This window comes from Varanus komodoensis, unplaced genomic scaffold (assembly GCF_004798865.1).
Source record: "Varanus komodoensis strain SLA01 unplaced genomic scaffold, ASM479886v1 scaffold1, whole genome shotgun sequence".
In the NCBI taxonomy this organism is placed as follows: domain Eukaryota; kingdom Metazoa; phylum Chordata; class Lepidosauria; order Squamata; family Varanidae; genus Varanus; species Varanus komodoensis.
The window spans coordinates 106,386,048-106,411,422 of record NW_025335268.1 but is presented as its reverse complement, the minus strand read 5'-3'; the positions used below and the strand labels follow the sequence as shown (position 1 = coordinate 106,411,422).

Below are 25,375 nucleotides of genomic sequence, written 5' to 3'. Positions count from 1 at the left end.
GTGGGAAGATGGAAAGAAGTCCCCCCATATTTCTTCTTCTTCTTCTCCCATTGCAGTCAGTAGGAGCCATCTCTGTGGCTTCCTTAGCTTCTAGGTCTTTTAAGGATGGTAGATGGGTGTCTGCAGACTGATGGGATCAAGCTTCCTGAACATCAACAACTTCCTCTCACATGCTGAGCAGAGGAAGGCAACCCTAGATTTAAGCCTCAGTAGCGCAGGCCATAACTTAGGATAAGATGTGGATGTTGTCAAACCAATCGGTAATAGTGAAATCAATGCTATCAGATTTAACATGTTGGTTCAAGTAGAAAATGGCCAAGGCAAGCCACATTTGACTTCAAAAGAGGAAACTGTTCTAGAATGAGGAAACTGGTAAAAAGGAGGGTGAGGGGGGCTTAAATTGTTTCAAAATGCTTGAAGATTACTCATAACTGTTATAACAGAAATTCCTCTAGAATGTATATCATAGGTTATGACAGGTAGCACCAAGTCCAAGACGCTAATGAACAATGTAAGGAAATCTGTTAGAAAAAGAAAGTGGAATTCATGCCCAAATGAAGAAAGTAAAAAGCACAGGAGAGATGCAAGCAGATGATAAGAGATGCAAACAAGCATTTTAAGGAATGTATCACTACTAGGATTTAAGGACAATCATGGAGAATTCTTTAAATAGATCAGTTGCTGGACGATTGAATTTGAATGAGCCAAAGGAAATTGCATAGAAGCAGAATGAGTTATTTTCACCTGTCTTCACTGCAGATGTTATAACACAGAATGATGTATGTACCTGAACTGATATTCTCGGATAGGGAGACTGAGGAACTGAGATGCATAGAGGCCACAAAAGATGAAGTTCTGAATCATGTCTCTAAGATTGGCTTAGGAGGATTTGGTATATTATAGACCATTCAGCTTAAAGTGTGCCCTGGATAAATTGGTTGAAAGCATTATTAAAGAAAAAATCAGTAGATACAGGAGGACAACCCATGATGAAAACAAATCAGGATCCCTCACTATCATGTCTCAGATTTTTGTTTTTGAAATTGTCCATAAACACATGGGGAGTGGCAATCTGGTAGACATTGGTTATTTGGCCTTCCAAATTTGCCTCCTGATCAGCTTTGCAGTCATGGAACAAAAGGAGAGGAGTGGAGCAGTAACTGGCTACAGAGCAGGAAGTAGACAGTGGTAATAAATGGTCTATTCTCCCAGTGGAGAGACGTAAACGTTTGGGCACCGCAGGGATCACTTTGAGGCCATGCTTTTCAACTTGTTTATAAACAATCTGGAACTAGAAGTGAGTAGTAAAGTGGCCAGGTTTTCCAATAACACCATATTATTAAGTGTGTTTAAAAGAAAAAGGGACTGTGGAAAGCTCCAAAAGGATCTTTCTGAGCTGGGAGTTGGAGCATCAAAATGGCAGTGTGTGGCTGCTGTAAAAAAAGGGAAATTCTATGTTAGGCATACTTTAGAAAAGGAACTTAAATTAAATCTGCCAATATCATACTGCCCTACACAAATCTGTGGTGTGACTGGACGTGGAATTCTGTGCACAGTTGTGTGCACATCAGATCTAAAAAAGGATATTGTAGAAATGGAAAAAGTGTAATAAAAGTCAATTAAAATGATAAATGACTTGGAGCAGCTCTCTTATATGGAAGGTTACAACAGCTAAGACTGTTTAGCTGAGAAAAGAGGTAAGGGGAGAATTGATAGAAGACTATCAAATTATTCCCAGATACTGGATTGGGTGGGAGGGTTTGCAGTGATTTAGTAATGGGGATATCAGTGGCGACTGGTCTTGGTGGCCCTTGGCTTCCTCCAGTATCAGAGGCAGTCTGCTTATATACACCAGTTGCTAAGAATCCCGGGCAGGAGGATGTTCTTGCATGCACGTCTTGCTTGCGGGTTTTCTTGTGGGCAGTTGTTTGACAGTTGTGCAAAAAGAAAACTAGACTGAATGGAATCTGGTCTGATCCCTTTTACGTTATTATGCTCCTAGCGTGCCCTGTTTTCACAGCCACATCTTGGAGGAACAAAGATAATGGCAGAGTGTTTCTCTACTGCTATAAGCAGACTTCCACTCATGACTTGCCCTCTCTGCCTGGAGGAAAACAAGTCTGCAGCATCTAAGAACTTTTGATTTAATGTTAGGTAGCTTTTTAGGAATGTTAGGCAGTAATTTCTTTCTGGATAGTAACTCCCACTGAAAATAAGAGACCTGCTTTCTAAGCAAACTGTCATCTTCTGTCTCCATGTATGAAGATCATGGAAATATGATACATTATCTTAAGCCTTCATGCTTGGTTTTGTTTTAGCCTTCATAACTGTTCTAATTTATTAGGTAGTTTGTGTATGCATGCATATGAATATAAATGCTGTTTCTAACAAGTAGTTACAGAAGTTCATGTAGGTACTCATAATCACAGGGTGAGCATTCTGAGTAAAAATGGGTGTGGGGGAGCAGTTGACACATATAAAACTCAAAATGAATCAGTTATTTCCCCCATATGTTCTAGTATCTCACATGGTCATTGAGGAAGTCAGCTGTATACAGAACCACCTTGAAATCGAAAAGACGTGCCGTGAAAGTGCAGAAGCTCTGGCGACCAAGGTAAGGATTGAGTTTGCATTTTTTTTCTGTTCAAAATGCATCATCTCAGAGATATGATAGCTATGCCAGTTGCTTCTAGTTCACTCCGGCAGACTGGACAAACTGTGGGTCAGCTTGGTGATTGAGACTTGCGGCTAAGCACCATAGAACACAATGGCACTCCCTTCCCAACGAATCTGCATAAACTTGTGCTGTTGGGCTAGAGTTCCATGCACAGTTGTTTGGCTGTACAATCTGTTGGATGGGATTTATGCTGAGTAAATATGCAAAGCACTCGCCACTGCCTGTCTCCTGGCAGGGAAGGTGTGCAAAAGTGTGTCTGAATGAACATATGTAGGTGCAATCATCAATTCAGTGCTGAAGCGTGTTCCTTCAGAGTAGGTATGTGACAAAATTTCTACATGGGGAGTATACTTCGGACAACAGGGTTATACTTTCATGTTAGACATCATGTTAGAATTAGACATGCTTGTGTTATTTTGCTGCATATATGTTTGCTGGGAAGCCATAAATGGCCCAGTCTGCATAAGCGATTGTCACATGTGATAATATGCATATGATTTTATATTACTCCCTCCATAAAAGAGTTCTCGGTATGGTAAAAGCACCATTTCTGAAGCAGCCTTGAATCTGGGGGAGTGGAGAGAAGATCTGAGGGTGACAGTACTAAAAAGATAAACAGCCATTTTTTAAGCAATGTTTTTACAGGTTTTGCTTTAGATTTGTGTGCAATGCCCCAAAGAGATATCCACTTATATTTGTTTTTAAACCTTTAAAAAGTTTGATAAGCATAATTGAATAGCAAAAGGCAGCAATTCATAGAAAGTATACCTTTTATAGCCTCCTCCCACCCCTATTTTCTGGCTTTGGGTTAACCGATAAGTCAGCTCCAAGGTGCCCTGTGTGTCTGACATGAAAGAATAATGAGCATTTCAGTGTCTGAATCAAATGGAAAAGTCAGCCAGAGGATTACATTTCAGGTGATTGTTTATGAAAGCAAACCATGGAGCGAGCAAAAGGTGACCTGCACTGCTCTGTTGATTGCATCTAGGTTGATGAATTTACCAGGTATATAATTTTCTATATTCTATCTCATCAGAAGTACATCATTATTATTATCATTATCATCATCATTATTATTATTGAATGTTTTTATCTCTTTGTGATATATATAGAGAGTGTGTAAAATGCATCTGAGCCACTTCATCATCAGAAAATGGATTGCAGCAATTTTGAACCAAATTTCATTAGCAATGCTGACTGGTCTATGTGCATTTGTACATTTTTTCCACCTGCCCAAAGTACTTGTTCAGATGTGGCAGAAATCCCACCAGCAGGAAATCTTTTTTCATTTAGATGCATTAGCAGTGTACATTCTGGAGTTATTTACTTAATTGTTTGCATAATGATACTACATTAGGATTCATAAGATAGTCAACTTATCAGTAAGAAAATGAATTTATGAATGCAACTCTCCTTTTTTCCATTCTTTGTAACTAGTGACACACACTGACTGTTAAGAGACTAGCACCTTTGTGTTGGGCTGCTGTGTCAAAGTTGACTCACCTCTTAATATCTGGTGACCGAGCCACACAGAGTTTCTCATATTTTCTGTCGTGTTCTATAGATGTAAAAAGTACTTGGCGGAACTGCTAGTGCAGGGTGACTGGAAAGATGTGCCATTTTCATTCACTGTGGCTGAGGAATGTGTCGGGAGAAGAGATCTGGCTTTTAATATGCTATAGTATCCCTTCTAAGTAAACTAAGGGCATAGTCATAGCCATGGTTAGACAGAAAAAAACCCTACCGCTCCCTAGCATCCCCAGCCCAAGTGAGAATGCTGTTAAGTTTCAGGCTCATTTTGCCTGTCTAAACGCACATAGGGTTGTGTCCTAAGATTCTGAGTCTCTGACTCATGTTGAATGTCTCGTGCTCCTTTTACAACCCCTGATACAATTCGAGATATAAGCACTGCATCTCTCAGTGGAAGTTCTGTAAGATATCCCTGGCTTGTGACTTCGCACATCACCCCATGGCAGAGATTTCTGAAGAAGCCATAGTCTGAACGATAAGGAGAAAGACCAGGCAACAGAAGAGAAGGCCCCCTGTTGTCACCACTGCCGCCAGGGATTCAGACTTGATGAGTCCATTCTGTCAGGATCAGAGCCCCTGCAAGTGCCTGCAGGACCAGGAACGCCCTTGCAGGGGACCTGCAGGGAACCGCTGTGTGGCAATTATGCAGTGCAGCTGGAAGTCCTGGAGAGCTGCATAAAAGGCTTCACTGCAGTGCTGCTCCTTGCTACAGCAACATGAGCTGGTTTGGAGGCTACCCCATGTGCTAGCTTCCAGCAGCACCTCGCTTGACTCCTGGTTCCTACCTGACCCCTGTCCAGTTTCAGCCTCTTTCTGCCTCCATCCTTATTTCCAGGGCACCTGGTAGCTGCACCCCTTCACCCTGACCTTGCCTTACTCCTGAATGTGACTGTTCAAACATGTGCCTTTCTAAACCCAGTGCAAGGCTCCACCTGGCATCTGTATACCTGTCCCAGTGTCTAGTCCATAGCCACCTTCCACCCATGCCCTGGACCGTACAAGTTCTAACTACCTTGTCTGACTAATTCCCTGTTTTGCTTTGATAAAGGATAGAATTGTTCGAAGGCATGGGCCGGAATTAGATCTGGATCTGTGGGTAGAACTCTGACTGATAATAGTTTCACAATAAAATGACTCTTCAACCCTAAGTTATGCTGCTGAAATGAAGAAAACTTGGGAGTAATCAGAAGTGGATTGTTTCTGGAAGGACTGTGGGCTCCATTCACTGTGTTATGAAACTCAACACATTCTTGGTCTCAGAATTCTTCTATTTTAAATATATGGATTTTTCACCAGGCTGTGAAATCTCTATATTCTATATTGGCAGATCTCTATATTCTAGTCAAGCAAGCATACAAAAATACAATGGATCCCAAAAGCCTAAAAGCTAATCACTTTTGCACTCTATTTTATACGAATATCATACTAATTCTGTTCTAAAGATATGTATGCGTGCTATACTAGTGACTTGACTGAACACACAGACTTCAATATGCTTGGGAGATTTTCTGTTCTTTACTATGTGTCTGGGAGTGTACTACACCATGTATATTGCTTACAGAGCATTCTTGGAAGTGAAAAGAATGAGGCAGCAATTTCTGTTTTACAGCTTTATGTGCACATTGTGTTCCAGAGCTGTCCAGACACGACAATAGTCATTGGTGACTACTAGTTCCCTTTTTCAGCTGAGATCACAATATAGTCATCATGGACAATTACAGCTGTAGTCTAATTATTCAAAAGGCTGCATGGACTTTATACTCACTAGATGCTAACTGGCTGATTCATAAGTGCTAAGTATTAATTAAATTATGAATATTTCAAAATATTTACTATGAAAATGAATCCTCTTTGATGCATTCCCTGAATCAAAAGCTGCGTGTAGGTTGCTGACAGCGGCAGCACCATTTAAAGCATGAAAAATAACAAACATAGAAGAAGAGAACGTTGCATTTGATCAAAGAATGCAAATTAAGACCCAAAGCTGAAGGGAGGTCTCTATGGTAAGGAAGAACCGGGCAAATTAGTGTTACTAATATATGTAGCCAATACGTGAGATAGAAAATAGATCATAGTCATTATCTTATTCATCTTTTCATCCTGTCTGTGGTCAAACTACTGAAAAGTAAGAACATGCTAAGGTTGCAACCCAGACTGGAAACTTGGCGTAAAGGAAGTGGGACTTTTCTCTTCCTACTGTGGTTCTAGCCAGGCGTATGTGCCAGCAACATGGACTGTCAAAAAAGCATCTGGGTGAATGAGTAATGTCTTTTGGGGCAATATAAACTGGAGGCAGAGGGCTACAATTAAAGGAACGTGTAAATGGACCATCAGACATGCTTTCAACAGGGGCTACCAGGCAGTCACTGTCTCTTCAGATCAGTTCCATATCTTAAAAATAAGGGGGTAGGTTGTCCTAGGGAGGTTTTAAAGATTAATAGGATAATGACAATGACATATTCTTCCAGCTGTCTGTTGTGTGTACAGCAATACAGAATGATTCAGAAAGGACGCCAGACATTTTATGGCTTCACAAGTCAAGCCAGTTGTCCTGGCAAAAGTGCATCGGTAGAGGATCTCTTTCTCATGGCTCACAAAGCCCACCTGCTCCAATTTCAGCAGGTGCTCTCTGTCTGAGTTACATTAAGTTTGGGTCGCAATTTGTAAGAATTGGCATGCTGGCATGCAATGCATGTACGAGGTATATGTGGCAAAAATAACAAAGGTAAGTCTCTATGATGGCATCTAGTGCAAACTAGATCAGGGTAAAGTTGCTGGTTTCCGCTCATTTTTATGCTTTTAAATATGAGCCTATGCTGGGAACATTAGATGGCAAAAGAAGAAGGGGACGGCAGAGGATGAGGTGGCTGGATGGAGTCACTGAAGCAGTCGGCGTGAGCTTAAGTGGACTCTGGGGGATGGTGGAGGGCAGGAAGGCCTGGAGGAATGTTGTCCATGGAGTCACGATGGGTCAGACATGACTTTGCAACTAACAATAACAACAACAAAATGTTTATAAAACTTATAGCACTGCCAAGCTTCATGACTGCCCTTAAAATAATAGCCCTCTGTTTAATGAAAGTGCACATTCAAGGGCTAAAACACAACAAAGGTATAGAGTGACATATGTTAAAATAAGTGTGCTGATGTTCTAGCATATGATCTTTATGTTCAGGTTCTTATTGAGTTTGACGTCCTTTTAAAATTGGTTCCTTTGGCTCCATGAAAATAATTTTTCCTTCTTCCTTTGGATTCTTTCAGTTTCAGAGACTCTGGAGCTTTATTCAATATAAGAGGCAATCTAATTTTAAACTAGATGTTGACTAGATTTCAAATTGTGCAGAAGCAACTTCAGCAATTCATGTTTACACCCGTACTTCAAGAATCCCATTCCCTACTTTGTAAATTGCATTTCAGTGCTGTTCCCATTTAAATTCCAGCAATAATAGCGCTCCAGTTGCTGTGGAATCATACAAATATCTGTACATGTGTTTTCTTGGCCATCTTTTCCCAATGTGATGCCCTACAAATATTTGGACTACAACTTCAGTCAGCCTCACCTACATGAATAATGGTTAGGGATGATGGGAGTTGTACTTGAAGCAACTTGGAAGTTGTACTTGGAAGGTACTAGGTTGGGAAAGGCTGCCTTCCGTTATCTGTTCTGTGATTCATTGTTAAAATCCATCTTATTTTATTTCAAAACACTGCAAAAGATCACGTTGTCAGCATTTGCAGCTTAATTTATTCATTTGACTTTGTGGTAATTGTCATCTCCGTCATTGTTATGCTAAGAATAGTCTGCAGTGTCACCTTAGATTTTCACTTACCTGCACAGCTGCAGTGAAAAGAGTGAGGAAAGTACTACAATGTGGGTACACTTTGGATCTCCAAAGGTCCTTGAATTATGGTGTTACATAGATGGGAGGGAGTAGCAAAACCAAATCAGTACCTCGTGTGCCCCCCCCCCCATTTTAGCCATATTACGCCCTCCCTTCCTATTATCTAAAAACAATTAGCTAAGGTGACCAGCATAAAAGCAAAAGTGTTTAGTATCCTTCCCCATGTTATTCAAATGCGGATTGCAAGAGTGTAAAGCATTTCACAGACATTATCTTGGTGTTCCTACTACAATCTTTTAAGATAAATGAAGATGATTAAACAGATGTGGAGGAGGGGCCAATAAATAGGTATCAATTTACTTGTGGCCACCTAGTGAACCACTAAGAGCTCTACTACTATCAGCTAACATAATCTTGGACCAAATATCCTTAAAGTTGGCTAAGGTCACCTATAAATGGCTGTGTCTTTCTGGGACATAGTCAAGTTTTTTTTCCAGCTTACTGACTTCTGGCTCCCATTCTGAATGCACTTTCCCCACTAGAGATCCCAATGTGGAGCAGGAGCCAAAGGCTTTCTTGCAGAACATCACAATATAGGTCAAAGCTCCCCACTGCCTCCTCTTGAAACTGCTCCAGTTTCTCCTTTGACTGTGCAAATGGCGGCCAGGCCTCCTGACACCTGAACTGGACCACAGTGGGGGATGTGAAGGATTAAAGTCCTACAACCTCCCCCATGCTAGAGTCCCAATCTAGAGTGGTTTAAAGTAAGGAAGTAAAAAAGTAGGTAGCTGCTTCCTGAAAGGATTTAAGGCAATGTTTAGTTTGCTAGGCTTCCACTGTTTGCTCTGTTGCAATACTGGAATCTCAGGGCCAAGGAACAGCAGCTACCCAGCAAGGAAAGCTGACGCAAGAGAACATTTGGGCTAGTCAAGGGCATTTTATCTTACTCTCTTGCTTACCCAGATAGAAAGGTTGGTGTGTTTTGGCTGTCCAGTCAGCTGAGGAAAAATGCAGTTGCTGAACAATTAACTACTAAAGTGGCAATCTTTTCTGGGTCTTTCCAGAAACTTCCAGCATCACACCACCACTGCTACCGAGGGTCCACCCGGCCGGGTTGCATCCAAAGGCTCCTTTCCACCAGAGGAAGCTCTTTCTGTCAGAGAACAGGAATCTTTGGATGTGACTCACCATTCTGCTTTTAGTGTCTGAAGTTAGCTTCAGGAAGTGTGTTTCTGAAAGGATGCCCACTCTTAGGCATCAGTTGCATTTCAGCCCTTGGCACAAATTGTACTTTTTATGTTTTGATTTATTTACACAAACGATTATGCCCTGCAGTTCCAGTTCTTATGTCTGAGTGAAGGCTAACAATTAAAACATAGCTTGATATACTGAATTCAGTCCCTTCCAAAATACAAAAGAATAAAAACAGAGATTGATGCAGGGGATAAAATGGAGACATCCAACAGCAATTGATTCATTAAAATAAAGGCTTGCCTTCAACAGGAATGTTTTTACCATATGGCACAGTCCATGAGAGGGGCGAATGAAGGCTTCCCTGCAATATAGGTGTGGCCAGAGGGAAGGTCCTTTTTCTAATCTCCATCAGCTAAGCTTAGGATCTTCCAGATTTTTTGGCCTACAACTCCCATCAGTCCCAGCTAGCATAACCAATATAACCATCTTAAGGGCAGTAAGTTACCCACTCCTGGACCCAAGTGTGATGCCCTTCGTGGTTTGTTTGTTTTTTTTAATTTAAAAATGAAGAGAAATGGTGAGAGGGCATTCTGGACAGCAACATATGCTTTACATTTGTAGCTCAGCAAAGAAAACAAGACCTTGAAAAGAATCAGCATGTTGTACATGGCAAAACTGGGGCCAGATATCATTACAGAGGAAATAAACATCGATGATGAAGATACTTCCACAGACACTGAAGTTAGCCCTGGTGCTTGTGACTCGGTGCAATGCCAACAGGTGATAAAAGGTGAGCACTTGCCTCTAAATTAGAGACTGCCTTTCAAAAAGGTGAGATTAAATATGTAATATCAGATTTCACTGTGATGAATAAAGAGTTCTTTATAGTCTTATATGGGAATCTGACTGCAAGCTTACTGGGAGGAAGCCCCTCTGAACTTAATATATGGGATTGGACTGACCGTAAATGGGACCGTAAACTTAATATATGGGATTGGACTGAGCCCAGAGCATGCCATGCTGATATATGGCCATTCTTTCTATAGCCATTTGCAAGGTTGCTTGACATTTGACAAGCTTCCTATATGGATATAGTGAAGGAAATATGGGTCCCCCAAGTGTACATTACAGTGTGATGAAGGCACATGTGACTCGTTTTTGTGATGCTTGCATATTCTAGTAGCCTGTGATTAGTAGAAAGCTCTTCATCTTCTTCAGCTTTTCCTTTCAAAATTACAAATGGGTCCAATCCATTGTTACTGAGAATATTTTGAAGAGGAAACTGGCATTTTCATATTGTATGCAGACTCGATACTTACATTTTTGTTACTAACTATAAAATACCTTCTGCAAAGGGCTCATTGAACCTCAGATAGCTTAGCATAAACGCAGCAGCTGAATTGCAAACAAAAAGCTACTGAGCAGCAATATGAAATAAACTTCTAAGGTGGAAAGACCTATAGTTTCAAATTTTATTACCTTTCTTTCAAATTCATTTTTCATAAAATTGTGATTGTGACATTTAGAAAAAAATATTTTCACTTTGAATTAATTTTGAAATGAAGAGTTCAAGAGACAAAGTTAAAAGACTTATCTTCTGCCTATGTTAGGATGTATTTCAAACAATAATCAAATATTGTTATCTCAACAGCCGCTCAGAAAGTGTTCGCCCGAAACCCACTTCCTCCTTCTACTTGTTGTTGTCTGTGGGTTATGAACACCTCAGTTTAATTTTGATTAATGTTGACTCATTTGAATTTGGCTTAGGTTTTTAAAATGATACTTTTAAAATTACTTCTGCTTGTTTTGCTGGTGGGTTTATATAGGGTTTGGGTAGTTGTTTATATTGATTTTATATTTTGTTACATATTTCAATGTTTTAATTATAATGGTGTTGTAGTAACCACCTTGAGAGGCCAGGATGGCCCTTAAAAGCATACAGCCTTCTTACTATATTAATAATAAATATTTTATTCTGGGGGTTAATTGGTAGTATCGAATATGAAATAATTGCTTGCTGTCACATGTCCTTATCCCAGTGAGTGCTGAAAATCTCTTTAAGTGGGGACAGCAAATTTGTCACCACAACATTCTTGCCCGTTTAGGACCATTGTTAAAATGACACTGGGTTACAGGCGGCTGGTATCAAGACTAGCACAAAATGTGAACGGGCTTCCAACAGAGTTTTGAAACTCACAAATAGCCCCTTTGGAATAGATCCTCTCTAAGGCAGGCTGTGAGAGGACTGCAGTCCTGTAGAATTGATTTAATAACATATGCAGTTATTCAGAGTATGAGTCCCTGTTCTGAAAATCAAACTAAGAAAGGACTAGAAAGGCAGAGTGACTGAACAAGCAACTTGTAATGGTATCTGCATGCGAGGCACCTGCGTTCTTAATAATTGAAGAACCTATTGATGGCAGATTCTTCAGCTTTTCCTCCAGCATATTACTTTCTATGCTTGTGTGTTTTTTGTCTCGAATAAAAACGACCTACTGCCACTCTTGAAAATGTAGATCTGCGCGATCAAATTATATCTCTTCAGGAAGAAAAGAAGACCATAGCTATTGAGCTGGAAAACCTGAGGAGCAAATTTGTAGAAGAAATCCTAGAAGTAAGTATCATGACCAGAAAGTTGGTTAGCATGCTCCGGATTTCCTGTAACTAGTTTTGCTGAAGGCTTCGAATATTGCCTAATTCCACAGGTTTACTGGCATTGTGGAACATGGTTTGGTTTTGGTTTTTTCAGTTTGGGTAATGCCCTTTATGTATTTCATTTCCTCTCCATGTCTCTTTTCTCCTTTAGATGAATAATTATTTGCTAGGATTCAGAAAGAGACCCATAATTGGTGGCCAGTATTTCAAAATAGCATTTGAGTATTTAGGTGCAAGGTCTTGATTTGTAACCAACTAGTCTCAAGTGAAGCTCCAACCACTGTAGCTTCCATAGGAGTTGGGGAGAGGGAACTCCAACTAACAGGACTTTCTCAAAGTATAGCTCCATGATTATGGAACAGTGTGTGAAGACCATGAGTTAGCCCCTGCAGCCAGTAAGAGAAGACCATGAGTATATGAATAAAAAGTCCTCTTATTTTGCTGAGGTGGAGATCAGCATGCCTATATTTCTCATGTAATGCTGTTGCAATACTCTGAAAAATCTACAGGCAGAATATTAGCTGAGTCTCCTGTCTCGATTCTTGCAAGCTCTCCTGGAACAGATGACAGAGCACTAATTGTACATGCAGAAGACCCAGTTTCAGTCCCCAGTATTTCCAGCAGGGTGAAGAAAGAACCCTGTCTGAAACCATAGTGTACCTCTGCCTAGCAGTGTCTACAGCACTGAGCTAGACTGCTCTATGGTTTGACTTAGTGCAAAGCAGCTCCCTTGATCCTAATCTGGCTAGTTAGAAATCTAATGTTTATATGCAATGACCTAAAATCTATATGCTGTGCAGCTAAGCACATATTGTTACCCCCCCCCGCCCCGCCGCCACCAAGTTATTAAATAAATTATTCTAACCCTTTCAATGCAACTTGGGCTGGAATCCTGACTAAACATATTAGGAAGCAAGTCCCATTTTAAATTGATGGTACATGTTCCATTTAACTTGCTTAGGATTGCATGGCTAACTAGGAAGTGGATGTGGAACAGCTTCTTGTAACTTCTTACAGAGGGCTAGCAGAGCAGCAAGATCAACTAGGAAAATTGGATCACTCTAGCTTGCAACCTTAATGGGCAACTTCCTAATAAAATACTATTTTTTACATATTGGATAGAGGCTACATAGTTGAAGCCAAATCTAGTCTTCTAAGAGGTTGATTGCCATGACATCTTATATTGTTTCTCTCATTTCCAGGTGAATAAAGTCAAGAAAGAAAATGCAATTCTTACAGCAGAAGTTAATAAACGCCAGAAAGTGTTGGAAAAATGTAATCGAAGTATGTACAATCATAATCCCAGCATTGCAGCACCATCATTTTGAGAGCTATTTTGCTGTGGTATATATATACTCTATATATAGTGGGACCAAAACCAGAAAAACAGACCCGGGGACAACTGTACTCATGACCCACAGATTCCATATGCAAGAGCACATGTTAAATGTTAGATACATCAATTTCTGGCAGTCTTTGAACAGGATAACCTCAGTCACAAGCCAAAGTCACAAGAACACAACCATGCTGGATCAGATCAGATCAAAGGTTTGTCTAATCCAGAATTCTGGACACACAATGGCAACCAGCTGCCCACACAAGCAGGATGGGTGCAAGACCTCCACCTGTCCAGCTCCTCAGCAACTGGTATATGCAGGCACGCCACCTGTGGAGACAAAGGAGGACATACTCTGTAGTGATAAAAGCTGCAGATAATCCCTACTTCCATGAAACCATCCAATCCCTTTTTAAAGCTATCTACATTTGTGGCTATTTCCTGAGGCAGTGAAGAATTATTTTCTCTTGTCTGTCTTAACTCTTACCCCAGTCAGCTTCATGAGATGACCCCAAGTTTCCGTGTTATGGGAGAGGAAGAATAATGTGTCCCTCTCAATTTTCCCCCTCTCTATGCATAATTTTAAATATGTCTATCATTGCTTCCCTAACTCACCATTTTTCTAAGCTGAACTTTTTGCAACCACTTACCATAGGGGAGATGCGCCAGTCTCTTGATAACTTTTATTGCCCTTTTTTGTATCTTTTTTCCAATTCAAGAATGTCCTTTTTCAGTTGAGGTGACCAAAACAGGAACACAATGCTCTTAAGTTTGGTCACACCAAGGATTTGTACAGGGGGAGTAAGATTTTGACAGGTCTATTTTGTATTCTGTTTCTAATTTTGCTTAGCATGGAGTTTACCTTCTTCACAGCAGCTAAGCACCGGGCTGACATTTCCATCAAGATATCCACCACTACCCCAAGATCCCTATCTTCTTCAGCCACTGCTAGTTCAGAGCCTGTCAGTGTTGACTCGTCGTTTGGATTTTTTGCCCCAGTATGCATCACTCTGCAATTGCTTATATTGAACTGCATTTGCCATTTGGATGCTCATACCCCCAGCTTCACGAGATCCCTTTGGAGTTTTTAACAATTCCTTGCTGTTTTGACCATTCTAAATAGTTTGATGCCGTCAGCAAACCTGCCCACTTTGTTACTTACTCCTAATTATAGTTTTTTTATGAATAGATTGAAAAGAATTGGTCCTAATAGAGAGCCCTGCGGGACTCCACTGGTAACATCTATCCATTTGGAGAAATTACCATGTATTTCCACACTCTGTTTTCTATTCTTTAACCACCTTGTGATCCATAAGAAGACTTCACCTTTTATTCCATGACTGCTTAGTTTGTTCAGAAGTCTTTGATGAGGAACTTTGTCAAAACCCTTTTGGAATTCCAAGTAAACAGTATCTACTGGATCCTGTCTTTGTGCTTGTTGACATTCTCAAAAAACTCTAATAGATTTATAAGGCATGTGGAAGCCATGTTGACTTTATCTTATCAGGGATTGTCCCTCTTTATGTTATTGATTCTGTCTTTAATTATGCTTTTATTACAGTACTGCCTTTGTTGGCAGCTTCCCTGATTTCATTTGCCATCTCAAGATCACCTTGAGATCTGGAGAATGATAACCTACTCCAATGATTAAGTTCATTTTGAAACCAGGAATTTCCAACTGTATGGCTTCTGTGGAGAAGTCTTACAGTGTTCTGGACGCAACATCCTCTTTAACATAGAGGGGAACTCCTCCTCCATGTCTCCCTTCCCTGGCATTTCTATGCCATTTATATCCGGGGTGACCGTGTCCCACTGGTTATCTTCACTCCACCAGGCTTCCACAATGCCCACCGTATCTAGCATCTCCCTTATTGTCATGCACTCCAGCTCTCCCATCTTGGCCTGAGGCCCCTGGCATTTGCAGAGCAACACTTGAGCACTCTGTCCCTTCCTTCTCCCTGCATTTATTGTTCTGGCAGTTTGCCCTTTCGAACTGAATATAATGGCCTGTTGTGACCTTGTTGCCAGTTTTCTCCCCTGCTGTACTTGAGCAATTTGAAAGTCCCTCCCCTTTATCCAGCAAGGATAAGTTGATCCGAGTCAGATGCTTCTGCTCCTGTCAGCTTTCCCCCAGGATTTAGTTTAAAAGCTGCTCTGCCACATTTTTTATGTTACGTGCTAGCAGTCTTGTTCCATTCTGACTGACATGTAGCCCATCTCTCCTGTACAGACCCTCCTGGTCCCAAAATGTTTTCCAGCATCTAACAGAAATGGAGCCCTGCTCTTTATACTAGCTTCTCACCCACCTATTGAGACTCCTCAGTTGCACCTGTCCAGCTGGCTCCGCACATGAAACTGGTTGTGTTTTGGATAAATCCAGCCAGCTTGTGTCTTGTATGGCTTACACTGCTGCTGCTCCTGGATTCCTTCCTGTCCGCCACCCAGTTCTTGCCAGTCCCATAAACATCAGCATGAGCTTGGCCAGCATTCTGTGGAACTCCACTAGAAAAGCTAGACAAAGTTAGGAATTAAATCTGCTTGCTTAAATAGAGGACTGAAATTGATCTGTCTCCCTTACTTTTCCAGCTTTTTAATGAATGCTGTAGGTAAGGAAGTTGCTTGCCCTTTGACTTGTTTAGATCAGTGTTATATATGGGACTGCTTTTGGTGAGAGTTGAAGCTACAGATAGTTCACAATTTGTGTGTGTTTGTTTGTTATTTAAAACTTTTATATCCCATCCACTACTGAGGTCTTGGGACAGTCTTACAAAAAAACAGAATAGAGCACAGCATCCAAATAATTTCTTATTCAATGAACCCCCAGAATTAAAATCATAGGCAAGCCTTAATATAATGGAAAAATAGAAAGGTCTTAGCCTGGCACTGAAAAGAATAAGGTGTCAGTGCCAGGTGAACCACCTCTCAATGCAGGTGCTAGAGTGCCCAAAGGACCCAGGTGCTGGGATCATGTCTTACATATTTTAAAAAAGTGTTACTGGCCAAGTTCAACCGTATTTCCAGGCTCAGTTCAAAGTGCTGACACTTACCTTGAATGTTGTACACTATTCTCCCAAGTATCTGAACCTTTTAATCACTTGGAGTGGAAGTTCTGTCATGAGTTTTATTGCTCAGTTTCCTGCTGTTTATATATGTTGTGTTCTGGGGTACTGCATCCTATTCATTTTGCCTGAAAGTGGATCTGGGAATACTGTTGTGTTTGAAAGTGTGGGGCATACATTTACTTAACAAAGAATTTGTATGTCGTCTTTGCTGTGAGAGCATTGCCTGATGGAAATCAGGCTGTGGTTGAAGAAAGTATTGCTTTTGCTCTGCCCTTTGCTCACAGATTGTACTGGAGTTGCTCAGAATCTTCAGAGGGTAGAATCTTCTACCCTCTAATAATATACCTACATGTCTGCTGTACATGTAAAACAGAGCTTTGATCCACAGGATCTACTTTGTAATAATAACCCTTTTCCATAGTGCTGCTGCTGTATGGTTTATTTGTGAAAATATGTGAACTGTGCCAGAAGCTCTTTCTCTTCTTGTACAAGGTGAAATTGGGAACAAAGACTCAAGTACAGTCCAGGGCTTGCAGCAGAATGAGGCACTGGCAGATGCAAGACAAGACGAAGTTCAAGAATGCTAGTGGAGAAGACAAGAAAGGCTAGAAGCAGGAATCAGTGGGGTTCGGCAAAGAATTCATAGAGTGTGCATGGCCTACAGCAGGAGCATTGCTAGTCCTAAGTTAGCCCTTCTTTCAGTCCTAAGGCCACATTCCAATAGCCAGCAAGCTGGAAGGCAAAAAGTGGAAGAGCCAGAAATATCAGCACAGTTTAGCTTGAGATGCTTGCTACCAAATGAAGCCTTAGGAGAAGCATTTTAGAAGAAGGGGGAAATCCCGAACAAAAGAGAGGAGCTCACCAACCAATGGGGTAAGGTCATCTGGAGGACCCTTGCAGATGAGAATGGAACCTCAGCTGGGTCAGCTTTGCCCTTGGGCCTGAGATTTTCCAGCCCCGACCTACAGAAATCAACATTCAAAAGGAGATGGGATATAGAGATTGTGCCATGGAGCTGTTGGGCAACAGGCACTTTTGGTTTACTTTTTCTGGTGGTGCTGGGAGAAGAACCAAATGAGGCAGGGCATCTGAGTCACTTCAAGGTCCTTTCAGGTCAATAGGATTAGGTTTGGGACTGAGTCATAACCCGTGGGTATCAAGGGTTGGCAGTATGGTTCTGATAAAAGACTGGCGTAATGCTGAGCCAAGCCACTTGGAAAGAAATTCTTCCTTATTGTTACCATTCTCCTTATGAAATGGAAGTTGGTAATTGATCAGCTGTTAGCCACTGTTGGTTCATATTGCAAAGGGCCTCTGCATGTCGTTGACCTGTTCTGCTTCTGGCGAGGGCGTGCTTCCAAAGGCATGGCAGATTTACTGAGTCTAGATGTTGATGTTCTGTGTCATTATTCTGAATGCTGGCTCTTAGCGCTGAAGTTTGTCACAAGATCAGGACTTGTGAGCAGTCATTAAGAGATTTTAAAGAGTTTATTGTTACTAAGGTCTCAACTGAGTTGTGTGGGCAGAACAATGTGAAAGAGCATGCACGATATCTGGCTAATTTCAGCCAACAGTGTGTGCCCCAATTTCAAGAATGAGAGTTTTCAAAAAGCTCACTGAGCAATAAGCTTGTGGGATTTGTAATCTGTATTGATAGAGTTTAGTAAAGAAGAAACCTGTTCTCTTCTAGGTAGAGCTTGCTTCATTCAGGGTTGCTTCCCAGGTATGTGGTGAAATACGGGTTTCTTTCCCCCCTTATGCTTATAATGGGGTGGGCAGAATCTGAGCAAATCATACCTTTGTAGTGCACACATCAGCAACATGATAAAATGCAACATGTACCTTTGTGGAACATGTGTGTTCCCTTTAGAACAGCTAGGAAGATGCAAATCTGAAAGCAGATTTTGTCCTTGTGTTTCCTGCATGTGTGTCCTTAACCGGGTGAAGAACAGTATGAACAAATGAGTGTGCTGTGTGTGTGATCCCTGGCCAATACACAGCTAAAGCTGCATATAAGTAGACCTGGTCCAGGAATTGCCAATTGATGACCACCAGTGTTTGGGAATGGGGAACAGATTCAGCCCCCCGCCCCCCCCCTTCCCTTCCTGCACACAGAAAGTTGGCAACCTTGCCAGAGTACATAGATCTGGAATGCTTTAGATGTACACATGACATTTTTGTATTGGTCTTTTGTGCCATATGATAGCCTAAAAGAGAAAAGCTCCAATTTGTAATCCAATTCTTCTGATTGCCTGGAAGAATTTTTTTGTCACCACAGGTGACTAGCTGTTTGCATGCCCTCAGTGGCTGTTACTATGTGTAGTGATAGTGCTGAAGAAGATGGTAATAGTGATAATCTAATTTTACATTAGATTTTAAGAGCATAAACCCAACCAAAACACTAGTATCCATGGATACATGCGTAGCACAGGATACCTACATATTTATGGGTAAAGTGTAAAAGCTAAGCATTGCAATGAGTACTTTAAGTTTGATTTCACTGTAAAAGCTATGTGCATGTTTATATGTAGCATCTGGACTTAATTGAGGCTGTGAATGCATGTAACCTATGTAACCCTTTCAGGATGATGACAAGTTCACACAAACTTGTTCAAGGTAAACCAAGAAAACCCGATTCCTCCTGCTATAAGGGAAATGAAGGACGGATTCATGGATCAAATTATATGTAGCTATTTGGTGTCTGTTGCCTAGTGTGTGAGGCACCAGTGTAGTAAAGTCACAGGGCCTGTCAGAGAAACTTTGCAGTAGTTTTTAAAATACCTGGTGTTTGCCTTTAAGTAAAGTGAAAGTTTGAACATATGTGTATGTAGATGTAAAGGGAGACTGCAGCCAAAGAAAAGGTGACTGCGGCGCATGCAAATTAGAGCAACACTGCACACCTTGGGACTGTAGTACCTGCAGAACACCTCTTCCACCCAGAATCTTCCCAAATGCTATGAACTACGTATGAGGTATTCCTGAGTGCCAATTATGGAACAGTCATCCCTCTGAGGCCTGACTGGTGCCAACATTGTTTTCTTTTCAGTGCCAGATTAAGATTTTGCCTTCTTCCCAAGTGCTTAATAGCATGTCAGCTGTTTTAACAGGTTTGTTTTGGTTGAAATGGTTTTAGTTTTTTAAAAAAAGTTTTAAAATGTGTATATCAGAATTACGCTATATATCATGGAAGTCATACTTTATTGTGATTGCATTTTGTTATCTGTTCTATTACTGCACCCATTTTATGAGTTGCTACGAACTACCCAGAGACCTTTGGTTCTTGAGCAGTATAGAAACGAAATAAATAATAATATCCACTCCTTCCAGAACAATTTCAATATCATTTCAAGATTCTTAGTTTTTGCAATTAATAGACCATATAGAATTGCTGTAACCCAATAGATTGCATTGATTCTCAGATCCCTTTTAAAAAACAACATTGGCCTTTCTCTTCCATCAGTCTTCCTCCTCCTCCCTCTCTCCCCACAGGAGGAAGGCTCCTGTTACCTTTATATAGCCATTTATCAGTGCACAGTGATGTGCAAAACAGCAAATTTTCCAGAACCTTTTCCTTGTGTGGAAAATGCCCATTTTGTTAAGTTCATCTGTAATGATGGATGCCAGTAGAAAATATAATAGCAGACAAGCGTGGCATTTTCAAAGTTGTACATGGGTGGTTATCAGCATATTAGGAAATGGTGGCTTTGAATGTATTTGGTGTCTTTTCAGCTGCCTTTTAGCTCCTTGCAAGGAGGAGAGGCTGAGCCACTTCCAGGATAACTCAGGAAACAGTGGTGCCTCAATTCTCCCCTCCTTGCCCTGGAAACCCTCCCTAGTGCACTGACTCCGAGGATGATCTTCAGCCTTTGGAACCCAGCTGCGTGGAAATTGCTGCAGTAGCTGAGAAGGGGCAGTGGGGACTCACGAAGGCTGGGCTCTGGCTCTGGCCTTGGAAAGCCTTTCCAAGGTTGGGCCTGGGACTCTACTTGTCCTTTGGTGCTCCAGACAACTATGGATTGAGCTGTCCCTTAACATGTCAACAGTTTTCAGTACTCTTTTCCTTAATTTAAACAATATAGTGAAACTACATGGTATGAAGTTTAAATTTGTACAAACATTTTAATTAAAAACATAACATTTAAATCACACTGACATTTACTTTCTCCACCTCAAATATGAAGTTCCTTCCTTTCCTCCTCCTCCTTCCCCCGCTTTTGTTTAGCATTGTTGCTAGTTAAATACAAGTCAAATCAACATGCTGAAGTAAATCACTTTCTATCTAGAAATGTTCTGATACAAATTACCTTTAACAATGGTAAAACATTTCATAATTCAGCAAATTACTGTCAACATGGTGATCAGTCCATAGAATATCAGAGCTCTTTAAAACACTTACCATGGCATGTAGCCATGCATTTATGTAATCCTATTTCATGGCATCATAAAACATGACATTTTTATTTTTCTTCCTGAACTAATATTATTAGGCATGTCCGTGTGAGTTTGATTTTTTTCAGCCTCTTTTTTGCTTTAAACAGTGTCTGTACTGGCAGTAGAAGAGTATGAAGAACTGCAAGTCAATTTTGAGTTGGAAAAAAACTTAAGGAAGAGAGCAGAATCCTTTGCCCAAGAGGTATGTTAAATGAGTCAATTCTGTGTACTAAAGCAGACATTTTAAACAATGATCTAAAGGAAGGATAGTTTTGCATGATGCAGGAAGTATTGTTCTTATTATTGCTGTAGACTCTAAACCTGTGTAGTACGAACAAAGAGGGGAATGTATTCATACATAAATGAAAGTTAAGCTACAAATGGCCCTTCAGTTAGGAAACCAGCATTTACATTCCTGCTTCACTCAGTCAAGGTCAATACATTTCTATAACCACAGTAAAACTCTAGTATTTGTAAATTGTAAATTTATCCAGTATGGATGTGGGCGAGTGTATGTGTTTCTCTTGATACGAATTCCCAGATGGAAAGGACTTTATGGCTTGATCTGTAATGGTTTTTCTTAGGTTTTTATTATATATAAACAATTTCCTTTCTATTCTGCAGAGCTTTTCTACTTTGGACTGGAGTGGCCTTGACTGTATTTGGTGTCCTTTTCAGCAATGCAAAGAACCTCTTTAGCTCAGCTCAAAGGATTGCAGTGAGCAGTGATTTGTGCTGAACCGGGGGCCACTTAGAACTTCCCATGAGTTTCAGGGACAGCATGTCTCTCAGTATGTGAGGTTAACACTGTGGAAAGATGGGGCTCAGAACATTACTGCCCTGCCATATACATCCTACAGCCAGCAGGATGTGGCCCATATAAGTAAAATGCACAAAATTTTGCTTCTCCTCAAGGTTTTATTTAGGGAGGTGGGGCCGGGGGGTTATTAGATAAGTTGCAATGCTCTTGAGCACCTCCCAGTTCTTCCTCATTTTGTATTGTTTGCATTTTCAAATAAGGAAATTAACATTTTAAAGTAAGCAATTTATCCCAAATGGAAAAAAATAATCTTTTTTAAAATGAGCATTTTTATCCAACCAATATGCACAGATGTCCCTCCCTGTCACAAGTTAAAAATGAATTTTGAGGGCTTTGTGCATATACAGACATGCAGAGTTTTGGAAGTATGATTTGCTCAGCTGTTTGGTTTCAAACACAAATGCAGGTTTGTGAAATAGCATTTTTTTAATTTTTTTATTTTTGGTGATTTGTGTTCCTGTTCACATTCAGGGCTGTGAATGGGACATGCTTATAGAATTTCCAAGCAAAAACAAAAATCTTGTACATCCATATTTGTAATTCACTAACTGAGTTCTCATAAAAAGAAAGTGACCAGGACAAATTAAGTCTTTATTGTAAATACATGCATGTCAGGCATCAAGTTTACGCTTTTTCATCCATTCATTCATTAAATGAGAAAAATAATCCTGGAAGACATCTTATAGATGCCCAGAGCTAGGCTCATCAGCGTGTATTTCATGGTTTTTCATTGGGTGCTACATCTCAGGAACTCTAATTATACCTCCTGAGTCATCCTGTTGAAAGGGTTTGTTTCTTCAGGCTGACTGAATCATGTGCATTCAGGTATATGTTGTGTTTGTTGCTATATCAAATTTTGCTGTGCATTGCTTTGAACTAATTCCAGCACAATGAGTGTTTCCTGTACTGAAGTGTGTCACAGAGAAATAAATGTCAAGAGTGCTGACACAATCAGAGATGTGCTTCTGCTCCAGGGTCTTATTGAAGACCACTGGAAAAGACTCTCCACTGTTGGATTTAAGCATCAAGAACTTACAAGTATTTCCTTATTACTATCTTCAAAGATTAGTTATTACAAGTAATGCCCCCTTTACATATCTAATGTTGTGACCTGCTTTGAGCATGATTTATCACGGAAAAGCAGGATAATGAGTAAATATGATGATGTATGTCACAGGAAACTAAATATAGAAAGACTAGTGACAGCTTTGTGGCAAAATGCCACAAGAACATTACTGATTTTCCTCATGTGCTGATATATACTGAGTTTCGGGTTTTGGGAAGGTAGATGTCAGATGACAAGAACAATGATGATTGTGTTGGCTTGGTGAGCTCATTTCAGTATTGCAATTACATTCTTACTCATTGGAATGAGTGGGCATTCTTTTCATACTTGTAGAGTGCTACTCTAGCCAAATATTGTCTGAGTTCATGCAACATGAAAAGCGACCAACCATTAAAAAAAGTTGCTTGCCATGTTCTCCGAATGCAGTTGTGGTCTCTGGCCACTGTGACTTAATGTGCTCGTAACTACAGTCTTTTCTAGGGTTTCTCCTTATCACGATTGCTTGTTGTGTCACCCAGATATGGGCAACTCAACACATCATGGGGCAAGGACCAGAACAAGTTAGCTTCTTGGCAAGAAGCTCTGCTGCTGCTCTTGCCAAGTGGCTAGCCAGAGAGCACAAAATGGTTTGAAATGGAACATTAATTGGAGACATGTATCTCTTCTCCCAGGACATTTTCTCATCACCACTAGAAAGACAGCTTTCCTTCTCATTATGGGTCCCTGAGCAAGTACTTGGCAGATACCGTGCTTAAAATCCAGTATTGAACATTTGCATGCAAAAAGGTCAAATGCTGTTATCTGCTTTTTGTAAAAGTAGAGAAAAATGTTCATAATTTCAGACAGCCATGACCTTCTTGTATAGGAATTTTGCTCCTCTCATGAGATTGCATGCTATTGATTCAGAGATATCAATGGGCTTTATTAATAACAAGCTCCACAATAACTCTCATTTAGATGCATTAATGGCCTTTGGGTTATTTTGTAATAAATGTTCCATTAATATGTGATGGCTCTCTAAATGGATTGAAAAACCTGCACTTAAGAAAAGATTCTTATATGTAGCCTAGTTTGTATTGGGGGGGGGATCTGCTCTATAACTATAATTAATGTGACTCCCCATAGCTTCAGCTGTCATATACAGGAACTGGGTGAGGTCAAATGACAAGTATGTCAGCCTTTAAAATCTTTAATCTGTCACCTGCAGTACATAATGAAAGATTTAGCTTATTGGATGGAAAAGGCCAAGGTAGAGTTCTGTTGTAAAATAATCTAATATTTCCAACAATATTAAGAAAGTCAATGCAATTTTCAGTAATAAAGCTTAGGCATTCAGGAATAGAAGATAATAAACGAGTGGGTGGGGGTAGTACACTAAGCTTGATCTTGTTGGGAGTAAGATGGATGGCAATCTTGGGCAATCGTTCCCATGGACTGCTGGCTGCATTCCAGATTATTCAGCATTGGAAAGTGAAACAGATTTCAGTGAGATGGGTTAGGTCAAGATTCTGAGATGCAGGAAAAGGAGGAGGTGATTATCTCAAGGCGAGGTAATCAGTTCCATGAAACAACCAGGCAGCCCGGCAGTTCCTTGGAACAACCAAGACGTATAGCCAGTGGGAGGGGCCCCTGAGGATGATGAATTCTCAGATGCAGAGCAGCTGCCCACCCTCAGTCATGTGGCAAGGTGTCGGCAGAGACATGAGACCCAAGTGAATGAGGGGCACATGGGGAGGTGGTGTGCTCGCCTCCACAGAGCCCTCCCAATGAGTGGGTTCATAATGAGAGTTCCTGGGGGTAAACACTAGATTGGGTTCAACAAACGGTTCTGTGCACACTCCGATCCATTCTGGGTGATTTGTACTTGGGAGCATTTAAAAAAAAAAATGCAAGGGAAATTATCTATGGCTGGTGATTGTTTCAAGGAGGAACTTGGCTCATGACCACTCCCTCTATCACTATTTCCATTGTTCTTGATATGTGAAGTACGGCTTTCTGAAGCTGAGAGCTCCTTTGATCCATGGATGCTCTACACATAATTTGGAACTCTTAGGGCTGGCATAAGGAAGGTTGGAATCTACTAGTAGCTCTCTGTCTCGATGCTTATCCTTATTATTACCTGTTTCCCAAATCAGGCAGCCATTCTACATTGCCAAAACGTGAGAGAAGCTTTAGCCAGACTGCATATACTACAATTGGCTTATATACATAAACCCTTAAAAGATGTGGTGCCCAATGTATTTGAAAGATCAGTACTTGTTGAATTAAAAATAACCCCTTCTGAAATAAATGCCAGAAAAGTGATCCATTGATAGAGCAAAACCTGGTACTCTAATTCATTGTTCCATTTTTGTTCAAGACACTGTATATCATGCTAAATCACCAATCATTTCTTGTTGTTATGTGCCATCATGTCATCTCTGATTTATGGTGACCACCATGAATGAAAGTCCACCAAATGTCTTACCCGTGACAGCTCTGCTCAGCTCTTGCAAATTCGAGGCTTCCTTATGGCTTCAGTCCATCTCATATTTGCTCTTTCCATCTTCTGCTGTTGACTTTCCCTAGTGTGATTGTCTTCGTGAGAGAGTCTTGCTTTCTCATGATGTGTCCAGAGTATGACAGCCTCTGTTTTGTCATATTTGTTTATTTATTCACATATTTATATGCTGCCTATAACTGCCAAAGGCCTTTCTAGGTGGCTTACAAGTAACAACGACAATTTTTGTTCTGACAGAAAGCTCTGGCTTGTTAGTCTTTCT

At 40.6% G+C, this 25,375-nt stretch overlaps 1 protein-coding gene across 2 annotated transcripts in view; it reads left to right on the top strand.

The window, feature by feature from the left end:
* SHTN1 (shootin 1) overlaps positions 1-25,375 on the top strand; it is a 90,966-nt gene that overhangs the window by 21,534 nt on the left and 44,057 nt on the right. For both annotated transcript variants that reach the window (XM_044450387.1, XM_044450380.1), the window contains exons 3-7: positions 2,520-2,614; positions 9,865-10,033; positions 11,760-11,857; positions 13,101-13,182; positions 20,835-20,929. In XM_044450387.1, the coding sequence (XP_044306322.1) occupies positions 2,528-2,614; positions 9,865-10,033; positions 11,760-11,857; positions 13,101-13,182; positions 20,835-20,929 (531 nt within the window). In that variant the 5' untranslated portion in view covers positions 2,520-2,527. The remainder of the gene's footprint in view (positions 1-2,519; positions 2,615-9,864; positions 10,034-11,759; positions 11,858-13,100; positions 13,183-20,834; positions 20,930-25,375) is intronic.